Raw genomic sequence first — 20669 nt, 5'->3', positions numbered from 1 at the left:
AAGATACGTAGATCAGTGGATATGTTGCAGAAATCCATTTTCATGTTTACTCCTTATGAGCCAGAATGCTAATAGAAAATAAGAAATTTTGTTAACGCATGTTCATAAATAAATACTAAGATTGTGGTAGACATTTTAGATATTTAAGAACCCTTAAATGTTTTTTTGAACTCCTCCATATAAATTATTTACTATTTATTAATTCAAATTATATTTTTATCTGTTTCAATTATTGTCAGATAAATGAATCTCTATAAACACATTTAAACAAAAATAAAAACAATTTCTTTCACAATTATTATTACTGTCTATGAAATTCTATTTTATTTTTTAAGAAAGTATGTTGCATAAAATAGAATAAAATGACGTTATGCCTTGTTTTCACATTTCACATTGCCAGAAATGTCTTGACCAGGGTTCTGCCATCTTCAATGCTAAAAGAGCCACTTGGGTTGGTTTATTACCAACCAAAATCCAGTGAGAGACACAAAGCACCACTTTATTAAAAAGAAGAATACACTTTAAAAATCTTTTTGTGACTGTTAAGTAGTTCAATTATAAGATTTATGTTTTGCATTTTTACAATAATTGAATTATAACAATGTTATATATTTCTATATATATATAAGTATTTTAATTTATTTTACTCTTGACAGCACTGTATCCAAGTGCCTTTCAAAATAAAACACACCCTATGTCAAACACGATTCTCTTGCTGCAGCAGATTTACTTGAATTAAAAAAGCAAGAAAGTCAGGGATGGCATTTATGACTTTGCTGGTCCTGCATCCTTTTTCTCAATTTACCATCAAATATAAAAATGACAGCACTGGTGTAGAATCCAATTTAATTTATTTTCAAAAATATACACATGAAAATGCAAATTATATGCTTTAAGATCTTTGCCTCTGAACAGCAATTAAAAGATTATGTGTAGCACACGATTGTATTTCCTTTAAATGTATTCTAAACCACCACAAACCTTAACGAACTGAAACAAATTTAAATAAAACTACAAACCCATTATAGAGGCATAAAACAGCCAGATCTGGTTTTGGAGCCTCAAGGTGCAGTCCCCTGGGCTAAACACTGCATGTGTACTCAAGGTGAATGGATGTTATTACTAATATAATTAGTTACTAATAAATAAAGGTAAATTAGAATGCTAAAATGGTCTTATAATTTCTTTGAACGAGATACGTTTTGGTTGAAACTGTGGTGTAAATGAAAAAAAAAAGTTTTTTGTTAAGCTTACTTTCTACTTTACAGACTTTGGGATTGTTTTTCAAGTGACGTATTCAGTTGAAAGCGAGCTGCTCGTGGAAGGCGCGCAGTTAAGGTCCCGTTGTCTTTCTCACCGCATCGTTCTGTGGTGAAGTGCACGAAGAGTCCGGTGGATTTGGTTCGTCTCCCTGACCAATCACAGAGCGGTGCGCGTTGCGTGCGCGGTACAGCGACGAGCTCCGATTGGCTGAAATGTTTTTTTCTAAAGGGGCGTATTTCTCAAGCCATCTTGACTGAATATTTAGCCTCATCCAAGGGACATTTATTTGATTTCTTCGAGATTTTTATGTCCCCAAGTTTTTAATTATAATCGTTCCAAAGGTTTAACCAAAGTCAATTAAACTGGGTCGAGTGCGTGTCTTGAACCGACGTAACGGTGGAGAAGTGGGGCGTTGAAAATGCCGCCGTCGCTCCTGAAATTACCGGCCAGCTAAGCTAACGGCTAGCATGTCCGCCTTGGTGGTTGGAGACTGTCACTAGCTGACATTTAGGCAGTTGCAATTTTATTTGTTGCCATGGCACTGCAGGAGACGGCGGTTGGAGGTAAAACACCTGTTTTTTTCCCTCTCGATTGTCGGAACTATTCCTAAATTCCAAGTTGTTAGCCACACGACATCCGTGTGTCCTGTCCGACCGTCTAACGTTATCACATCAGCAAAGACAGCCCTTTTGCAAGGGTCTGGAGCACAAAGAAATACCTGATACGTTGCACATTGCTGTGTCGTGACCTAATGTTAACATGCCGTTAATTGACGCATTGAGGCATGGTTTCATAGATAGTAACTTTTCTCTGTTTGCATATATAATTGGGCTGCTAATCAACTTGCAATACAAGCGCCGTCTCTGCTGTTGTGCGCCTAAAATGGCTGACAGATGTTAGATATTCGGGCTGGTATTTACTGCACTGCAACCTAACTATGCACAGCAACAAGGGCGGGGGGAAGAGGGAAGAAAAGAAAACCGCGCGAGCTCGCCTCTCATTGGTCAGAGCGCAGTACATCCGCATTACGGACCGTTTTTTAAGCCAATAGAAAGAAGGTTGTCAGGCACGTATGCAAATAGCACATGCTACTGTTGCCGTTCCAACACACAGTCAAGGCTGTAAATGTAGCAAGGGAGCTTGATTTGGCCCTCTGCATTAACATTGTAGACATTTATATATTCATTTCTCACAATTTTTAACGCTATGTATCCACAAATAACATTTTAAATTATCAAAAGTGTTTGGTTGAAAGTTTTTGGTAGTTATAAGGGTTGGATCTTTTGGAATACAATGTATAATTTCTGGATTATAACACTGTTAGTAATTGTATTTTCTATTTTTTTATTTACTTGAAACAATCCATTTTGAATGATCAGAATGTGTTTTAGTATTTCAACAAACATCTATTTAGAATAGAATAGAATGCCTTTAATGTCACTACACATGTACAATTCGCATCACACGCGCATACAGTGAAATGAGAGCTGCTCACTGTTCAGTGCAAACATGCATGAGAAAATGAATTTCACAAAATAATAAAATAATTTCACAAAAAAGAAAAGTACAATTTACAAAAGTACAAAAATGTACAATACATTTTTTTTGCTGAGTAGGTTTTACTTTCCGCAGAGAGGTAGGTAAAAATAAAAACTGCTATGCCCATGATAGCAGACATATATTGCACTTAATATATTGCACATGATGAGATTATATTGCACATAATGAGATGGGGTTGACATGATGAGATGCGCATAGTAAGAGAGAGGAGAAAGAGACAGAGAGACATGGGTTTGTGGGTGCGTGTGGAGCTGTCATTGTCAGTTCAGGATGGCTATGGCTTAGGGGAAAAACTGTTCTTAAGGCGGTTTGTCCTTGATCTGATGCACCTGTAGCGCCTTCCCGAGGGCAACAGGTCAAACAGTCTAGAGCCAGGGTGGGAACTGTCTTTTATGATCTTCCCAGCTCCGCTAAGACAGCGGGAATAGTAGATGTGCGATAGTGAGGGGAGGGGGGAGCCGATGATCCTCTGAGACGCTTTGACTACCTTCTGCAGTCTCTCCCTGTCCGCCATAGTACAGCTGCCATACCACGTTGTAATGCAGTACATCAGAAGGCTTTCAATGGACGTACGGTAGAAGGTTGTCAGCAGGCTGGGGTCCAGATTGTGCTTTCTGAGGACCTGCAGAAAGTGGAGTCTCTGCTGGGCCTTCTTGATGACCTCTGTGATGTTTTCTGGCCAGGAGATGTTGTTGGAAAATACAACTCTCAGAAACCGGAAGGTGTGGACCCTTTCCACACGCTCTCCGTTGATGTAGAGGGGAGCTGGGTCGGTGTTGTGCCCCCTGAAGTCCACGATGATTTCCTTGGTTTTCTTGGTGTTCAGAGCCAAGTTGTTGTCAGAGCACCAAGTTACCAGCTTCAGGACCTCCTCCCTGCAGGCTGCCTCGTCTCCCTTTGAGATGAGTCCGACGACTGTGGTGTCATCAGCAAACTTTACGATGAGGTTGCTGTCGTGCTGCGGACTGCAGTCGTGGGTGTAGAGGCAGTACAGGAGGGGGCTCAGCACACAGCCCTGTGGGGAGCCCGTTTGGGTGTGGGGGAGAGGTGGGGGCCCAGCCTCACAGCCTGGGGCCGGTCAGTGAGGAAGTCCTATATCCAGGCACATGTGAGGGGGGGCAGGCCTATAGTGTCCAGTTTTCTGATCAGTATGTCCGGGATGATTGTATTGAAGGCAGAGCTATTGTCCACAAAGAGCATCCGGACATAGCTCTGCTGCTCCTCCAGGTGGCTCAGTGCTGCATGCAGGGCTAAGGCGATGGCATCCTCTGTAGACCGGTTTGTGCGGTATGCAAACTGGTGGGGGTCGAGGTCTGGGGGGAGGTGATCATTGATGTGCTGGAGGACCAGTCTCTCAAAGCACTTCATGACAACTGGAGTGAGCGCCACCGGACGGTAACCGTTGGCGCTGGAGATGGGAGATTTCTTCGGCACTGGGATGATAGTGGCAGATTTCAGACAGGAAGGTATCACTGCCTGGGCCGGGGGGGGGTTGAAGATCTCTTTGAAGATGGGTGCGAGCTGAGGAGCACATGCTCTAAGCACTTTGCCAGGAACTCCATCTGGGCCAGCTGCCTTCCTGACGTCGTCCTCAGTCAGAGTTAGTGGCGTGATTGGAGAGGTGGAGTTGTAAGGATTCAGTGGTTTAGTTTTCTTTGTCATGTTTTTGGTTTCCTTGTCAGTCACTCTAGGTTCAGGTTCATGATCCACAGCTGTCTTCAGTTCAGTTAATTACCCTCAGCCTATTTAAGTGTCTTGGTTTCTGTTCATCCTTGTCAGGTCAACTGCTCTGTTTTGTCACAGTTTTGTTTCCCCTCATAGTTTTGTCATGTTTCAATTTGCTAATTAAATGTTTTAGTTCCTGTCATCAAGCTTGGTCTCCTGCATTTGGGTCCTCCACCACCAGTTCGTGACAGGAGCTGGATGAGTTTGGGGGTGGGGCCGGTGCGGCAGAGTTCTGTTGTTTTGGAGCTTCAAAGCGTGCGAAGAAGTTGTTCAGCTCCTTTGCTAGCGCTGCATTCAGATGGTCTGTAGTTACTTGACAGCCCCTGTAGTTGGTGATGTCATGTATGCCCTTCCACACCTCCCGCGTGTTGTTGCTGGACAGATGGGACTCGATGGTCCTCCTGTGGTCCATCTTAGCTTTTTTGACCCCCTTTCACAGGTCAGCTCGGGCAGCGCTGTACAGAGCTCTGTCGCCTGACCGGAAGGCAGCGTCGCTGGCTTTGAGGAGTTTGCGGACTTGGTTGGTCATCCAGGGTTTCTGGTTAGGGAAAACCCGGATGCTTTTGTCTACAGTCACATTTCCAACACAGAACTTGATGTAGTCCAGCACCGTCCTCGTGTGTGTTTCCAGCTCCTGGTGTTGAAACATATTCCAGTCCGTCTGCTCAAAGCAGTCTTGTAGTCTGTTAAGTGCATCATCAGGCCAGGTCGTTGTAGTTTTTGTGGTGGGCCTCCCACTACGCCTGAGGGTGGTGTAGGCTGGGGGTAACAGGAGGGAAAGGTGGTCTGACTGCCCAAGGTGGGGAGGGGTATTTCTTGTGTGATTTTTTTTTATTATTTTTTTTCAATTAACATTGTTTCTAAGCTGAGTATTGTAAAAGCGTTTAAATAGTTTTACCTAAAATAAATACTTGAAAAGAAAGTCATTTGTCAAATCTTAGTTAAACTTTCACAAGACTTGGATGTCGTGAAGCTTCGTTTAATAATTGCTATTATCCACTGTCAATGTAAAATGTTAACATTTAGTTGCAAGTTTTATAGTTTATTATTTATTACTTTTGTAGTCCTTGTTAAATTTGGATGTTTGTCTCATTGCTGGATTTCACCATTCCACTATTTTTCTCTGTCGTGGGATAAAAAAGTTTTCTTACTTTCTGCCATTTTTAACAAAATGAAAAAATACATTTAGTTCAAAAGTCTGCCTTAGTTACACACAGGATTTAGCTTTTTTAATATGTATAGTTCAAGATTACCAGAACAGAAATTAAAAGTGTTATTTATTTATTTATTTTTGCTTATAAACATTTAGCACTGCATTCATATTCTCAGGTTTTTTTTTAATGCAGACTAAGCCAAAGTTTTAGACTGAGAAATAACAGACTTGGCGTTACCACATCACTTGGGTTATGGCTGTTTTTTAACCCTTGTGCTATCCTAGGCACTTTAACATTGGGAGTTGGGTCATCTAGACCCACTAGACAGTGCTCTGAACCTTTTTTCTTCAATGATTTGTGATCTTCACTGGTGTCCATGGATTACATGAAATCTTTCCACCTTTATCCACCTTTGTCATGGTAGGAAGAACACGTCAATGTAAGGGTGGGGTCATCTAAGATGGCACAAGGGTTAAACACACAAAATCATGGAATCTGTAACACATTATAGTGATTCTACAAACATTTTGTTTAATTGATTTGATCACAAACAGCTTTTAATAATCTGATTAAACGTTTTCGTTTGGTCCCTACAAATGCTAGAGTGAAGTCCCATGCGGAAGGTGAAGACGTGGGAATGCAAGACAGTCCTCACTAACGTCAACATGGGAAGGGGTCGAGGCAGAGGAAGAGGAAGGGGCAGGGGATCGTCCAGTCATCTGAGGCCACCCTCACCCTACAGACTACAACTCTCTCCATCCAGGGAGACCTTGACTTATGCCCAGGCTCAGAAAATAGTCGAAGTGGACTTGGATGGAAGGCTCCACCGGATCAACATTTCCGACCCTCTGCCGGTCATTACAGAGGATGAGATGATGGCTCAGGATATTGTTGAGTGCAACAGCAACAAGGAGAACAGCGAGCAGACGCAGAGTAAGAGCAGGTCGTGGCGGAAACCTTCAAACAGTAAAAGCAGGAAGAGCGCTAAAAGTACATGTGATCAGAACCGGCGGTCGGGGTTACAGCAGCACACTGGATCGAATTATTCCTCGTCTCACCAAAGCCCTTTGCCTGAGCCCACCTTTCAAGTTCTGACTTCAGTTTCACTGTCAGAGGCTCCTCCTCTCCCAGCAGCCTACTACCGTTACATAGAAAAGTCTGGGGAGGAGCTGGACAATGTTGCAGAGTACGACATGGACGAGGAGGACTTGGCCTGGCTGGAGATGGTAAATCAGAAGCGAGTGTCTGATGGTCACGCGTCTGTATCACCAAACACTTTTGAACTTCTAATTGACCGCCTGGAGAGGGAATCCATCTTGGAGTCCCGCAGCCAGGCCTTGTCCCAGAATTCGGTTGACGAAGATGCTTTCTGCTGTGTTTGCCTGGATGACGAATGTCTCAACAGTAACGTCATCCTGTTCTGCGATATTTGCAACTTGGCCGTCCACCAGGAGTGCTACGGCGTCCCCTACGTACCCGAAGGACAGTGGCTTTGCCGCTGCTGCCTGCAGTCCCCCTCTCGCCCTGTAGACTGTGTACTCTGTCCCAACCGAGGAGGTGCCTTCAAACAAACTAGTGACGGACGGTGGGCCCATGTCGTCTGCGCCATATGGATCCCAGAGGTGTGCTTCGCTAACACGGTTTTCTTGGAGCCCATTGAAGGGGTGAAGAACATCCCCCCTGCTCGCTGGAAGCTCACCTGCTACCTGTGTAAGCAGAAAGGCAGGGGGGCATCTATTCAGTGCCACAAAGCCAACTGTTACAGGGCTTTCCACGTCACCTGCGCTCAAAAGGCGGGGCTGTTCATGAAGATCGATCCGGTTCGAGAAACGGGGGTGAACGGCACCACCTTCTCCGTGAAGAAGACTGCTTTCTGTGAGCACCACTCGCCTGTCGGGTCCCGGAGAGACGGGTCGGTAGACGAGTCCGTGGAGGGGAGGCTGGTGGGAGGGAGGGGCAACCGAGGTCAGAGGTCGTACACACAAAGTACCCCCTCCCCACCAAACAAAAAGACAGTCAAGGGCCAGAAAAAGAAGAACGCTAAAGGATGCGGCTCAACACGTCGCTCATCCATCCCTGTGCTGCTCGTACCACAAATCCCTTCTCACAGGTGGGACATCTTCTTATTCCTGATACGTTCTAGCATGTGTGGGGTACCATAAACATTCTTTTTTATTTATTTTCAGTCAGCTTTAAAAATAATTTAGTTTGAAAAGTTTGGATCTGTGTTTGCGACGTTGCTTGTTGCAGGTTAAATAAGATCTGCACAGGAGTTGAAGTCCAAAGGAAAAACCAGTTCATGCAGAGGCTTCATAACTACTGGTTACTGAAACGACAGTCTCGGAACGGCATGCCTTTAATACGCCGCCTTCACTCTCACCTGCAGGCGCACAAGACAGCCGAACAGGTAAACACACAGAGCGTCCTCACCGCTCGCACACACAGCAGAAGTGAAACTTGTTTACATTTTGCTGGAATCAAACCTTTTTGCATCTCTTTTTTTTTGTATTTAGTTCTCAAGCAGAAATCAAAACATCACACTTATTGAGATGGATTATAGATTTTCACACAATCCAGTAGATCTTAAGCAGAAAGAGGAAGATGCAGCAGCACACTGGATCTATTGGTGCAGAACTTTTTATTGTCTTACATTCCTCACAGCCTAGAAAGCGCGCACTTCCTGTAACACACTCTTGAATAGCAAACCTTCCTATTGGCTCAACCCTACACACAAACAAGGGTACTATAATTATGTAACTACTGTGTTATAGAATCAGGCTGCATGGAAAACAGTGTTTACATGTCTGAGCTGAGTCCGATCCTGCCACTCATTCCGATTTCCCTTGGTTTTCTAGAGGGAGCCTGACGAGAAGCTAAGTGCTGCTAGAGAGGAGCTGCGATACTGGCAGAAGCTGAGGCAAGACCTGGAAAGAGCCCGGCTTCTGGTTGAACTCATCCGCAAGAGGGAGAGGCTGAAGAGAGAGCAGGTGTGTCAGAGCTTGCTGAGCTTCACTTGCAGATCTAAAAAGATTTCGTTCTACCAGAGGATTATGTCATATCATGCAAACAAAACTCTACTCATTTTACTGTCTGGAAAGACAATTGTTTGGAAACAGCAAGTTGTGCGATGCCTTTTTCAGTCACTGATTATTCCGAACACACTGAGGTCAAGAGGAGGGTTTCTGTTTGCTTTGCTTCAGGATCTTTTTTTTAATTGTTGTGCTTTGGGCTACATGTGACAAATGGAAGCTCCTCACATGTAAACCTGAGGAAATATCTGGGTTTGAGGGTTTAACATAGAGTTAAATGGAGTGCTTATATAGCGCTTTAAGACCTTCTTAGAAGTCCGAAAGGGCTTTGCAGTACAGACCAAAAGTTTGGACACACCTTCTCATTCAAATGAATGAGGAGGTGTGTCCAAACTTTTGGACACTGTGACTGTGCGTCACAAATATGATCTTTTTTTGTCTAAAACTAATTCACTGTGATTACTCAGAAATGTAATTTTCATCATATATCATCAGAAAAATTCCACTAGAACATGTTAATAAACACAAAAAACACCATTTTCATCATAGTCTTAAAAGGTGTAGACGGACCCTGAGTCTCCTCTGTCAATGTGTGTTCCCAGATGAAAATCCAGCAGGCTGTCCTTGAGCTGAAGTTGACTCCTGCACTGACGCTTCTGCGATATACTTTGGACCAACTACAAGAAAAAGACACGGCCAAGATCTTCTCTCAGCCTGTCAATCTATCAGAGGTTGGTGTCTTTACACTGCACTCTAATATGTACGTTTCTAGCCCAACTAAACCAGCAATCCGCTGACATTTTTGTGTTTGTGTTTAATTGAGGTCCCAGATTACCTGGAGTTTATATCCCAGCCCATGGACCTGTCCACCATGCGCACCAAACTGGAGGGACACGCCTATTGCTCCGTTGCAGACTTGGAGAAAGACTTCAACCTCATGATTTCTAACTGTCTCAAATACAACTCCAAGGACACCATGTTCCACAAAACAGCTTTACAGCTGCAGGAGGTGGGTGGGGCCATCCTGCGCCACGCCCACAGGCAGTCCCAGAGCATTGGGCTGGACCCCAGCACTGGCATGCACCTGCCAGAGGCCCCGAACAAGCACGGCTTCTACCAGTGCACGTGGGATGACGGTGAGTCTGCAGTGGAAGTCGTGTCCTCCCTGATTTGAATCCACAGTCTGCGTTTGCTCACGTCCTCCATCTCTCTGTCTGCAGTTGATACTCTTTTGGATCCTGACAACAGAGTCCACTTGACTACAGATGAGCAGCTCAAGGCCTTACTGGATAAACTGGACATGGTGACCTCCATGCGCACTAGCGGGGGACGCACCAAGCGCATCAGGCTGCTGCGCAAAGAAATCAACGCTCTGAGACAGAAGATCAGCCAGCATCAGCAGAACGCTCCGTCTGGGAACCGGAGCAACGGCAACAATGAAGGAAAAGACGGAGAGCATGACGAGAAGGAAGTGAAGACAAAGGGAAAGAAAAAAGGAAAAGCAAACACGAATGAAGGGCTTCTGAGTAAAGCGTCAAACTTTGGGACAGGTACATATCCTTAATATTTTCAATCTTTGAACCTCTTTGAATGCAATCATCAATCAATATCTCCACAGATGCTCTGTTTATAAAACCATGCATCATTGAGTGAATTATTTTGAATCAGATGACAGTCCTCCGGTGCTGGAGCTCAGCTGCCCGGTGTCGTCGCCTCTGCCGGGGGATGCCCCTCTGGAGCCCCCCGTCTTGGGAATAGTAACGGGAGGGCAGCGGTCGCCTGGGCGTTCCTACAAACGTCAGAGGTCATCCCGCAGTGGCAGCAGAAGTCAAGGCGAAGACGAGGCGGAAATAGGGGAGACGCCCTCTTCCCAACCAGAGGCTGTCCATGAAGTCACACCGCTGGGCAAGCCCCCCACCGGGCCTCCTGTCGGTGTGGGGCGCCGCACGTCAGTTCTCTTCAAGAAAGCTAAAAACGGGGCACGAATGGTCAAAAATAAGCCCCTCCCACTGCAGAATGGGAAGACTTCGGAAGCAAAACCCAATAGGACGGACAGCACCTCCTCCAGTCCAAATGTACCACGTGTGAACAGCATCACCGCCTTACCTCCTACCCTGAATGCCCCCCCTTCCTCACACCACCTGAGATCCAGAGGCCCCAGCAGTGAGAGTGAACCTGACAAACCCCCTCCACCCCCCAGAGGACAAGGTAAGGTGGGAAATGAGAGGAACAGGTTGGAAAGGTTTCTCTTGCTTTTTAGTGTTTAAGTTGTGACTTTGTGGTTCAGGACTGACGAATGGAAAACACAGCTCTGCAGACCAGGATGAAGAGGAGGAGGAGGATGATGACTCAAACCTCACGTAAGCAAATTGCCGGCCCCTCAAAGGCTGTGTCCAAATTTACTCACTACTCCCTAATCCCTGAAAGTCCCACTCCAACTGTCTGTTGGTCTGTTAGAAGCGTCCACAGTGGTCTTTTGATTATGATTATGCAGTTTTGAGCAGAAATCCAAAAACCTGTGTCATTTTCTAGGACATAGTAACTGCAGATCAGCATTATTCATTAGAAATTCACCTCTGAGTTGTGGATGGGTACTGTTGGCACTAGGGGTTTGTATTGGCAGGAGTCTGGCGATACGATAGGTATACCAATATTTTACCGAAACGTGTTTTCTTTCTATTTTTTTAAATATGACTTTGAAAAAACTCAACCTGAATTTTAATGTCTTCCACTGTAATAAAATGGTCAAATTCGGTTTAATGATTACAATGTTAAGCAGTGCAATTGTATCTCATATATAAGTTGCGTTTACCAAAGCAAATTCATAGTGTGGGGAGGACACACTGATTCTTTCCAGAAACAAAGTGTGATGATGAGGCAGCATGACAGAACGAAGGAAAGTTTGCGATATATTGCCGAATTGATTTTTTCTTACACCCTTAGTTGGCACAAAGCAACCCCACCCCTCTTCCCTTCCCTGTTGCTGAGGTCATGCCAGAACCTTGTGGCCCTCCTAGTGTATTTTCTACGTCACAAATATGATCTTTTTCAAAAATTATTTTTTTGTCTGCTTCTGATTCACAACAATTTGAATTAAGAAATACTCAGAAATGCAATATCTAACTTTTCTTGTTATGTCGTCCGTCATCAGAGAAACGCCACAAGAACATGTGAAAAACAACAAAAACAGATTTTTTTGTCTATAGTCAGCACCAACATCACTTAAGATGTGAACATTTTACAAAGACTATTTATGAATCGATTGCATTCTCATAATAACACATTAAATTCATCTTCTTCCGTTTTGTCCCTTACGGGGTCTAAGCTGGGGCCTATCCTGGCCACTTACGGGCGAAGGCAGGGGATTCCCTGAACAGGTCGCCAGTCCGTCACAGGGTCGCAATCGCACACCCATTCATTCTCACATTCACACCTATGGACAATTTAGAGTTGCCAATTGACCTATGGAGCATGTTTTTGGATGGTGGGAGGAAGCCGGAGACCCACGCATGCACAGGAAGAACATCCAAACTCCACACAGAAAGGTCCCTGATTGATGTTTTGTTTCAGATCCCCCAGCCAGGACTTGAACTGGGAGCCTTCTTGCTGTGAGGCAAGAGTGCTAACCACTGCGCCACCGTGCAGCCCCTAATAACACATTAAATGATTTATTAAAAACATAAACAAAAATTCAAATGACAAAATTGTTCAAACACAATGCATTGTGGTCCACGTTTGCTAATCTACTGAGCATAGATCATTGACTGTATATGAGAACTGGAGTGAGTGATTGGGACACCACTCACTCCAGTGAACCATCACAAAAATGGTTTACAGTGATCCCTTGCTATAACGCGGTTTACTTTTCACGGTTTCGCTACTTCACGGATTTGCATCGTGCATTGTGTTCTGCATTCTGATTGGCTAAAAAAGTCACTCCGCTTCTTCTCTACCTGCGCGTCAATAATGTTGCAGTTTAATATGCACACGTACGTAAATATGCTTTCCAAATTACGTACATGCAAATCATCTTGCAATTTCAAGTTTCTCTAAAACCCATAGAAAAAGAGCAACACCAACTGTCAATCACTATGTTCTTCTCCCGAACAAACACACACAGCTGCACCGCAGGCTTGAGAAGGAGAAAACAGACTGAAGAGCACTGAAATACACCTGAGCCACTATTTGTCCGTTTGTACTTTGTATTTTTTTCATGATCATTTTAAATTTTCTCCCGTTTAATTCAATTACTCTCGGGTCGCGGTGGGCGGGGCTAATCTCCGCGATTTGAAGCCTTCTGTTTACATCGATGATTCAAATTATTATTTGACAGTACAGTACAGAAGTTATTTTTTGGAAAAAAAAAACGTTTTTTAAAGTACTTTGATTTGTGAAACAAATGCTTGAGCCTGTAAAATGGTTTGTTCTTTCTTTTCTATGTATAAGAGAGTATTTAATTGTATGATAATTGTTAAAAAAAATAGAGGTTTCTACTTCACGGATTTTGCCTATCACGGGTTCTTTCTGGAACGTAACCCCCGCGAAAAACAAGGGTTTACTGTACCTCCAGCTTCAACCAAGTCAAGTGGATTCAGTCGTTATTTTTTCGTGATACGGACGTCGCCATGTTGGAACCAGAAATTGTCAGCAAGCAGTGATTAGTCCGGGTTGATCTGAGTCAACATTACTATGACAACCACTTCCACCAATCAGGAGTGAGCATGTTGGAAGTCCACTCCCCTACCATTTGAGAGCGGGCTCTGGAGAATTTGCAAACGTTCGACGTCACACCACAAACCATTATTGAAGCATCAGATTGATCGGTTAAGAACTTGAATAATTTGCACTACAGAAAACAATATTTAGAAAAAAATTAGAATTAGCAAAAACATGTTAAAAAGAAGATAGGGGAGCAATGATGGGGAGGGTTCAGGGGACCTCTGTTCGGACCTCAGCGAGCTGCTGGACTCAGGAGAACTGAGACTGCCGGGAGAACTTTGCCTCCGAGCAGAGGGGCGGCTTTGGGACGGTGTGCGAGTTGGTGGATGTTAGATGCTCGCCTCCTATGTAGGTCATTTGGAGTGTAATTTAAGGAGGCGCAGTCCTAAGAAACCGTGTAAACAATCGTGTAAATTTGTGTTTCTAATCGTGTCCAGACGTAACAAAGGCTGACGTTATTGCAACATATCTACGTGCAGCCAAGGTGCAGATTGCGGCATTGCCTGCATGGATTTTAACTACATCTGAAGCTAAATGTTTGTTGTTGGCACGTATTAGCCTAATCCCAACCTTCTTCCAGGTCCATTCGGCCAAGAATAAAGCACTGACTGCACTGATTACAAAAATTATGAGCAAACAGGCCCTTAATAATAATCATAGTGATAATAAAAGCATGTTTAGAAGATCAAATCGCTCTATGCCGCTGCTCTATTTGTTTACAACAGAACTCACTATTTCTTCTTGCGGTATTTTAGATAGTTCTGTGCTTGTCCACAGGTTTTATTCTGACCTAAAGTGTGGTGTATGTGAACATTTGTTATAATATGATGATGTTTTTCTGGGCCCATATACACAGTTCAAGTCTAATCCGATCTTTGATCCGATCAAAGATATTTTGCACATGTAACCGCAGCTACTGTCACTTCTGCACAACACAAACAGTCAGAAAATCCCACTTTCTGCTTTAGTCGTGCTTCCAACAGTTACCTGCCTCCCAGACAGAGAAGCACTGAGTTATAGATTTGCCATATTATGCAGTAAATCAAATCTAATAGCTATGATTTGCTTATGTAGTACCGTAAATTCCGGACTACAAAGCGCACCCGATTACTAGCCGCACCCACCCGTTTTGACGTGTTTAACTACTTTTATACATACACAAACCGCGTCGGAGTACAAGCCGCATGTACTAGGCATCATTGTCATCCTGACAATTCACATCCTGATTCCCAGAGTAAGTGTACTTCATTAGCACACTGTGGGTGGAGTCAGCTTTGCCTCAAGATCAAGTATTTGAATACAACTACATCTGCCAAACAGCATGGAACTCTATTCTGTTCACAAGTTCCTCAGTTATGGTTTTTCTTATTTATTTATTTTATTTTTATTTTTTACTTATTGACAATCTAGGTATCATACATAAAATTACAAACAGTAACCATATAATCAACATTACATCCCTCAGTTATGATGAGGAAATTTACATCCGCGATCCCCCATTTCCCATGAGTCTTAGGGGCTAAAGGCCGGGTCAACGCCCGGCCTCGCCACACTGTTGTATGTGTTTAAGAATGAGCAAGTATCAGCAGTGCATGGAGGGGTGAACGAGAACAGCTCTCCTTCCGCTTGTGTCGCGGCAGCGTTATGGGAGTAGTAACACCAGTGAAATAAAGCAGCGGCGACTGAAAAGCGCGCTCCTCAGCGCGGCGCGTGCGTCAGAAGTTTCCTTTCACAACAAAAACTGTTGCTCCGCGTTCGCCTCTGCGCTCCGCGTTCGCCCCGCGCGCTCCTTGTCTCCCAGGGAAGAACGCTTCGTCCCCATTCTGCGCTGGACGGAGCGAATCGTGTCTGTGCAGAGCAGTCGGACTTAATACTGAACGTTTTGTGGATGAGGGGCGGATGCGTTGTTACGTGTGGGAGCCATCAGACTGCCATCGGCCCCGCAGCTCTATGTGAACGAGCAGCAGAACATGTCTCCAGCTCACACGGCGGCTGTGGGTCGGTGTGAGCTTTTCAATGCAAAATTCCGCTCAGTCCTTAGAAACCGTAAAAACGATCACGTGGATTTGTGTTTCCAGTCGTGTCCCGGCAAAATAAAGGCTGATGTTATTCCCACATATTTACGTGCAGCCAGCCGAGTCACTATGACTCAGAGGTAAATTCACTCCTGAGCATGCGCTGTTCTCTCCGTCACGCAGCTGACCGGCTTTTCCAAACCCGTTGGTGATGGTGGATTTTTTCACGCTGCTTTTAACGATTGCTTTTAACTTGAAAGCTTCATCATATTGTAGCGGCGATCACGTGCACGTTGGGTCTATAGGCACCAAAGGATTCTGGGATGCGGCCGGGCATGCGTGTTTCGTTTTGTTGAACCATGACTGAAGTGTCTAAGACCTGAAGTCAAGTCCATGCTGTTTGGCTGCTTAGAGGTGTGTTGAAAATCAAATGACTTGTGTTTGGTGTTAGATAGAGAATTCAAACCTTTCACTGAGTCCGAAATTATGTACATGGCGGCCGCCAATTAAATCCATAAATTGGCCGCGTCACTGAATAAGCCACAGGGCTGTAAGCGCAGGAAAAAAGTAGCGGCTTATAGTCCGGAAATTACGGTATGTTAAGAAAATTTCCAAGTGCCTTTTAGATTTCTCTTAGAGGAATCAAGTTTAATTAGAGAGTTTATCTGAAAGAATCCTGTTTCTTCTGCAGCGTCTCCCCTCCAAAGCGTAGCAGAGGTAAACCGGCGTTGGCTAAAGTTCCCAGCAAAGAGAACGGAGACGTCGCCGAGTCCGGTGTGTATCACTGCCCAGCCAAAATCCTGGACTAGTTTCTGTGGAGTCGAGCCACCTTGTAAGTGTTTTGGGTTATCCCGTTCACAGGAAAGTCTACACTCCTGTCTTTAGATAGTGAGACTGAACTTTCCCCGCTGGACTTAGTTTGGGCAAAATGTAGAGGATATCCTTCATACCCAGCGATGGTGAGGAAGAACCAAATCTCCGTTTGTGTGTTTTTTTGAATGATGTTGTGTTGCTGAGATGATCCATCACTGCAGATTGTAGATCCAGACATGCCTCAGGAAGGACTCCTCCACAACGGCATCCCCATTCCAGTGCCTCCTGTGGAAGTGCTCAAACTGGGCGAAAGCAGGGAAACAGAGGAAGACCAGAAGCTCTTCCTGGTGCTCTTCTTTGACACTAAACGGACCTGGTAAAGTTCCAGCAAACCTGCTGAATGCCACAATGTTTTTTTGTGCAATTAATTAATCATGACCTGTAATTAATTCATCTATTTGTAATCACAATTATCTTTAACCTAATAATTGCTGTAAAAAGCCTAATTTTGAGATATTTTCATTTAAATTCATGACATTGTGGTGCAGGAAAAGATCAAAATGCAACATAAAAAACTAGCTTTATTACGTTTTCCTATTATAACAGCAGCCTTTACTTTTAAACCAACAAAAGGTATTTTTTTCAATCTTGAACAGTTAAGAAAAAACAAAACACAAGAACAAAACATCTGGTCCAAAGTGCTCAAACTCAACACATAAACACAGTAGGAACACTTGTTTGAGCAATCCCCAAAAATATTGATCTCAAACTCCTTATTGAGACCATAATATGTTGACAAACTTTATTCTAAAATAGGGATGTCAAACTCATTTTCACTGAGGGTCACATCAGCACAGTGGCTGTCCTCAAAGCACCAGATATAACTTATACATGTAACTAAATGTAATGAAAAATAAATGTAACTACTCCTTAATGTTAAACAACTCATTTATTTATTAATTCTAACTTTTTAAAGTGACAACTACAGTTGCATAGAAAACATATGTTTGCTTGTTACTTTAGCATAAATCCTTTTAAATATGATTCTGTCAGGTTAGGTTACATGGACAGTGTTTAAGTCCTAACGTATAGTTAACCAATCCCATATTTCAAGTCCAATTCCCCCTAGATATGAATAAATACTCACCAATTTTTATTTTAAGAAATTGAAAAACTTTTATGCTGTCGTGGGCCACATAAAATGACATGGCGGGCTACATTTGGCCCCCGGGCCTTGAGTTTGACACGTGTTCTACAGTTTACCGTCCGATGGGTTCAGCCCTGCACCGTCCCATTCTTTTATAAGAAAGAATTTATCGTTATCATGATATCAAGCTGTGCAATACGCATATTGTAAAAGGCGGAAAAAATTGCGATAAATGGCAACCTTAACCCTTGTGCTATCTTAGATGACCCCACCCTTACATTGACGTGTTCTTCCTACCATGACAAAGGTGGATAAAGGTGGAAAGATTTCATGTAATCCATGGACACCAGTGAAGATCACAAATCATTGAAGAAAAAAGGTTCAGAGCACTGTCTAGTGGGTCTAGATGACCCAACTCCCAACGTTAAAGTGCCTAGGATAGCACAAGGGTTACATGTGCTAAAACAATCGTATGGCAGCTTGAAGTATTTAATGAATTTAACAAATATTTAACAAATAAATCCTCTTCATGCATTCGGAGGAACTCCTTTACATCATTGACCAATCGGATGGAACCCTTTTATGTTAGATGCTCACCTCCTATGTAGGTCATTATGAGTGTAATTTAAGTTATGTTGACTCTTATTTAAACTAAACTGTTGTGGTGAAATGGAAATGATGTATTCAGCTGTTTTGCTATTTCTTCATGTATCACAAGTTGTACCTTCATCGCAATATTGATCACTAATATCCCAAATAGCGAGTTCTCCTCATATCGTGCAGCCCTACCCCTAGTCATGATGAATTAAAAAAGGGGGGCGTTCATACGTTTCTTTCCTGCTTCCTAGGCAGTGGCTTCCCCGCAGCAAGCTGCTGCCGCTGGGGATGGACGACACCGTCGACAAGCTCCGCCTCATGGAAGGGAAGAAGCCCAGCGTCCGCAAGTCTGTCCACACTGCATACGATCGGGCCATAGTGCATTTAAACCACGTGAGAGGAAATCTTAACTTCACTCCCTCCAATTTTATATGAACTTTATTTTGAAATGTTTTAAAGGGGCTGCCTGGTTTCATGTATAAAAGCATCCTAATTAAATGTAGGACGGCTAAAAAAAAAAAAAGAATCTGTTTGGTGATTTTTGAAGGTGTTTTTGCATAAAATAATTGTGCCGAATTTATAGATGGCAGGGGGGGTGGGCTAGAAAGAAATGTAATAGATAAAAATTGTTTATTTATTTGTGTATTTTTTTTTCTTCTAAAATGTTTCCCAACCACTGTTGCTATGCGTTCATATGAGGTTTTTATTTTTAGGCCAAAGCCAGCTGAGACTTAAGAGAGTTGGATTCTTGTTGGAATTCAGAGGATGTTCAGAGTGTTTGCTGTTGAAATGTCACTGTGTTTAAGAAGTGTGAAAGTCCCGCTTGAATAGTTACGTCACACCTGGACTTCATAGAGGTGAGGGAAGTGGACACAAAAAAAAAAGATTTTAAAATATCCTTTAAACCTCTCTGTGTGCTTTAGACACATGAAAGAATTCTTAGCTAAACAGAGTCTTTATTAAACCAGATTTCAGATTTTTATTAGCTGCATTGACCCTGCCTTTAAACTGCTCTCAATTCAAATGTTAGGCTGATTTTTAGTACAATCCTAATCATTTCTGGGCCACTAAAAGTCCAAAAACAAAAGTCAAACATTGATCATCAATGCAGTCCGACTCAGTCCAGCTGTGATGTACTGTCTGTGAGACTTCAGGGATCTTTGTGTATTTTATTATTTTTTCCCCCCCACATTGTGGAACTGCATTAAGTTACCAGAACGCTGAGGCAGCTGGTACAGCCAGGTGGAGGTGGAGGTGAAGCCACTGCAGAGGTGGAGCCGGTTCATCTGCAGCCTAACAAGAGCTCCTGGAAAAACATGTTCCACTAGTTTGCAGGTCTGTCTGACAGACTGCAGAAGCACAAATCTTTTGTCTGTATTAAAAAAAAACACACACACACACAATGCAGCAGAACTGGAGGCTCCTGACAGGCTGATGTGGCTCAACACAACTGTGTCTTTGTGTACAACGGATACATACATGTATACAACCTCAGTGTAGTAAAAGTGCATGTGTATAGTTTTGTAAATATGTACATTTGTGTTTATATTGGCTTACATGAAGTAATTTAAGGAATGCAAAAATCAAATATAGATTTTAATTTTTATTTGTGGCAGTGGAGAGTCTGGAGAAGTCAAATATTGAGATGATTTATGTCAGATCTGAAGTCTTTGTAAGTGTCATGGTTTCCAACATGTTGATGGAACGTTGTTTAGAAGTGAGACGGCACACGACCTTAAACCCTGAAGGCAGTGGAGTTTGCACTTACAGGGGGGGAGGGGGGCATTTTTATTTATTTATGTTTTTGTTTGGTGGCACAGGACAATTTAGATCTTGATGTTTGCAGTTGATCTTTAGTCTGGCCGAGACGATATTTTCTCACACAAGAATAAATGCGGTTCCAAACAAAATACATCGGGAGTCTGTCTTCATCATTCTGACAAACGCCACCGTTAAATCTGTGGCTTTAAATGACAGGCGGGACGCTTCCCGCCTTTACCGAGCCTCAGGTCCGGTCCGAATTCCATCACAACCATGGACTGTATGAGAACTGGACTGAGTGAGTGTGAAAATGGCTTACTTCCACTTCCAACATATTCACGTCAATTCAGTTGCCTTCTTTTCGCAATACGGACACCGGCGTGCGTCGCTTTGAGTCGCCATTTCTATGAAAACCGTTCTCGTGAATCCGGAGTGAGCTTGTCGGAAGGCCACGCCCCCAACACTTCAGAGAATCTGTCAAACGTGAGACCACAAACTTTTATTGAAGAACCTGATTGGTCAGTTTATCACTTGAATAACTTGCACCCAAGAAAAAATAAAATGAAAAATTAGGATTAGCAAGAACAAAAAAAAAAGGTAACAGAGTAAGAATGGTGATTCTGACCAATACAATGACTGAGTAACAGCTGTTTATCTCTCTGTAGAAGTCTGTGGGATGTTGGCTTCTTGGAGCCAGCGGGTACAAACAGGAAGTACCTGCTGGCTCCAAGCAGCAGGTACTTCCTGTTTGGAACATTAGGGGGGAGGGGTCACTCATTCCAGTTCTCTTACATAGTCAATACTCACAACTTGGTGCACTATATAGGGCTAATGCCATTTTGTAGGGGTGTTTGAATGCACATCCAGAATCTATTGCGCTGGAAAT

General features: G+C 43.4%; 1 protein-coding gene across 1 annotated transcript; it reads left to right on the top strand.

The window, feature by feature from the left end:
- Nucleotides 1-1264: 1264 nt before the first annotated feature.
- Nucleotides 1265-19934, top strand: LOC101156401 (bromodomain and PHD finger-containing protein 3). The gene is made up of 13 exons (XM_004068741.4): nt 1265-1826; nt 6306-7812; nt 7953-8109; nt 8558-8689; nt 9334-9462; nt 9555-9867; nt 9952-10281; nt 10400-10939; nt 11019-11091; nt 16157-16239; nt 16327-16424; nt 16500-16654; nt 18274-19934. Exons 2-13 carry the CDS (start codon nt 6317-6319, stop codon nt 18455-18457), a joined length of 3690 nt encoding a protein of 1229 aa, XP_004068789.1. The 5' UTR covers nt 1265-1826; nt 6306-6316; the 3' UTR covers nt 18458-19934.
- Nucleotides 19935-20669: the final 735 nt, after the last annotated feature.

Source organism: Oryzias latipes, chromosome 5 (genome assembly GCF_002234675.1).
Source record: "Oryzias latipes chromosome 5, ASM223467v1".
Classification (NCBI taxonomy): domain Eukaryota; kingdom Metazoa; phylum Chordata; class Actinopteri; order Beloniformes; family Adrianichthyidae; genus Oryzias; species Oryzias latipes.
The sequence above is the reverse complement of the archived record's forward strand: the minus strand, read 5'-3'. Positions and strand labels throughout refer to the sequence as shown.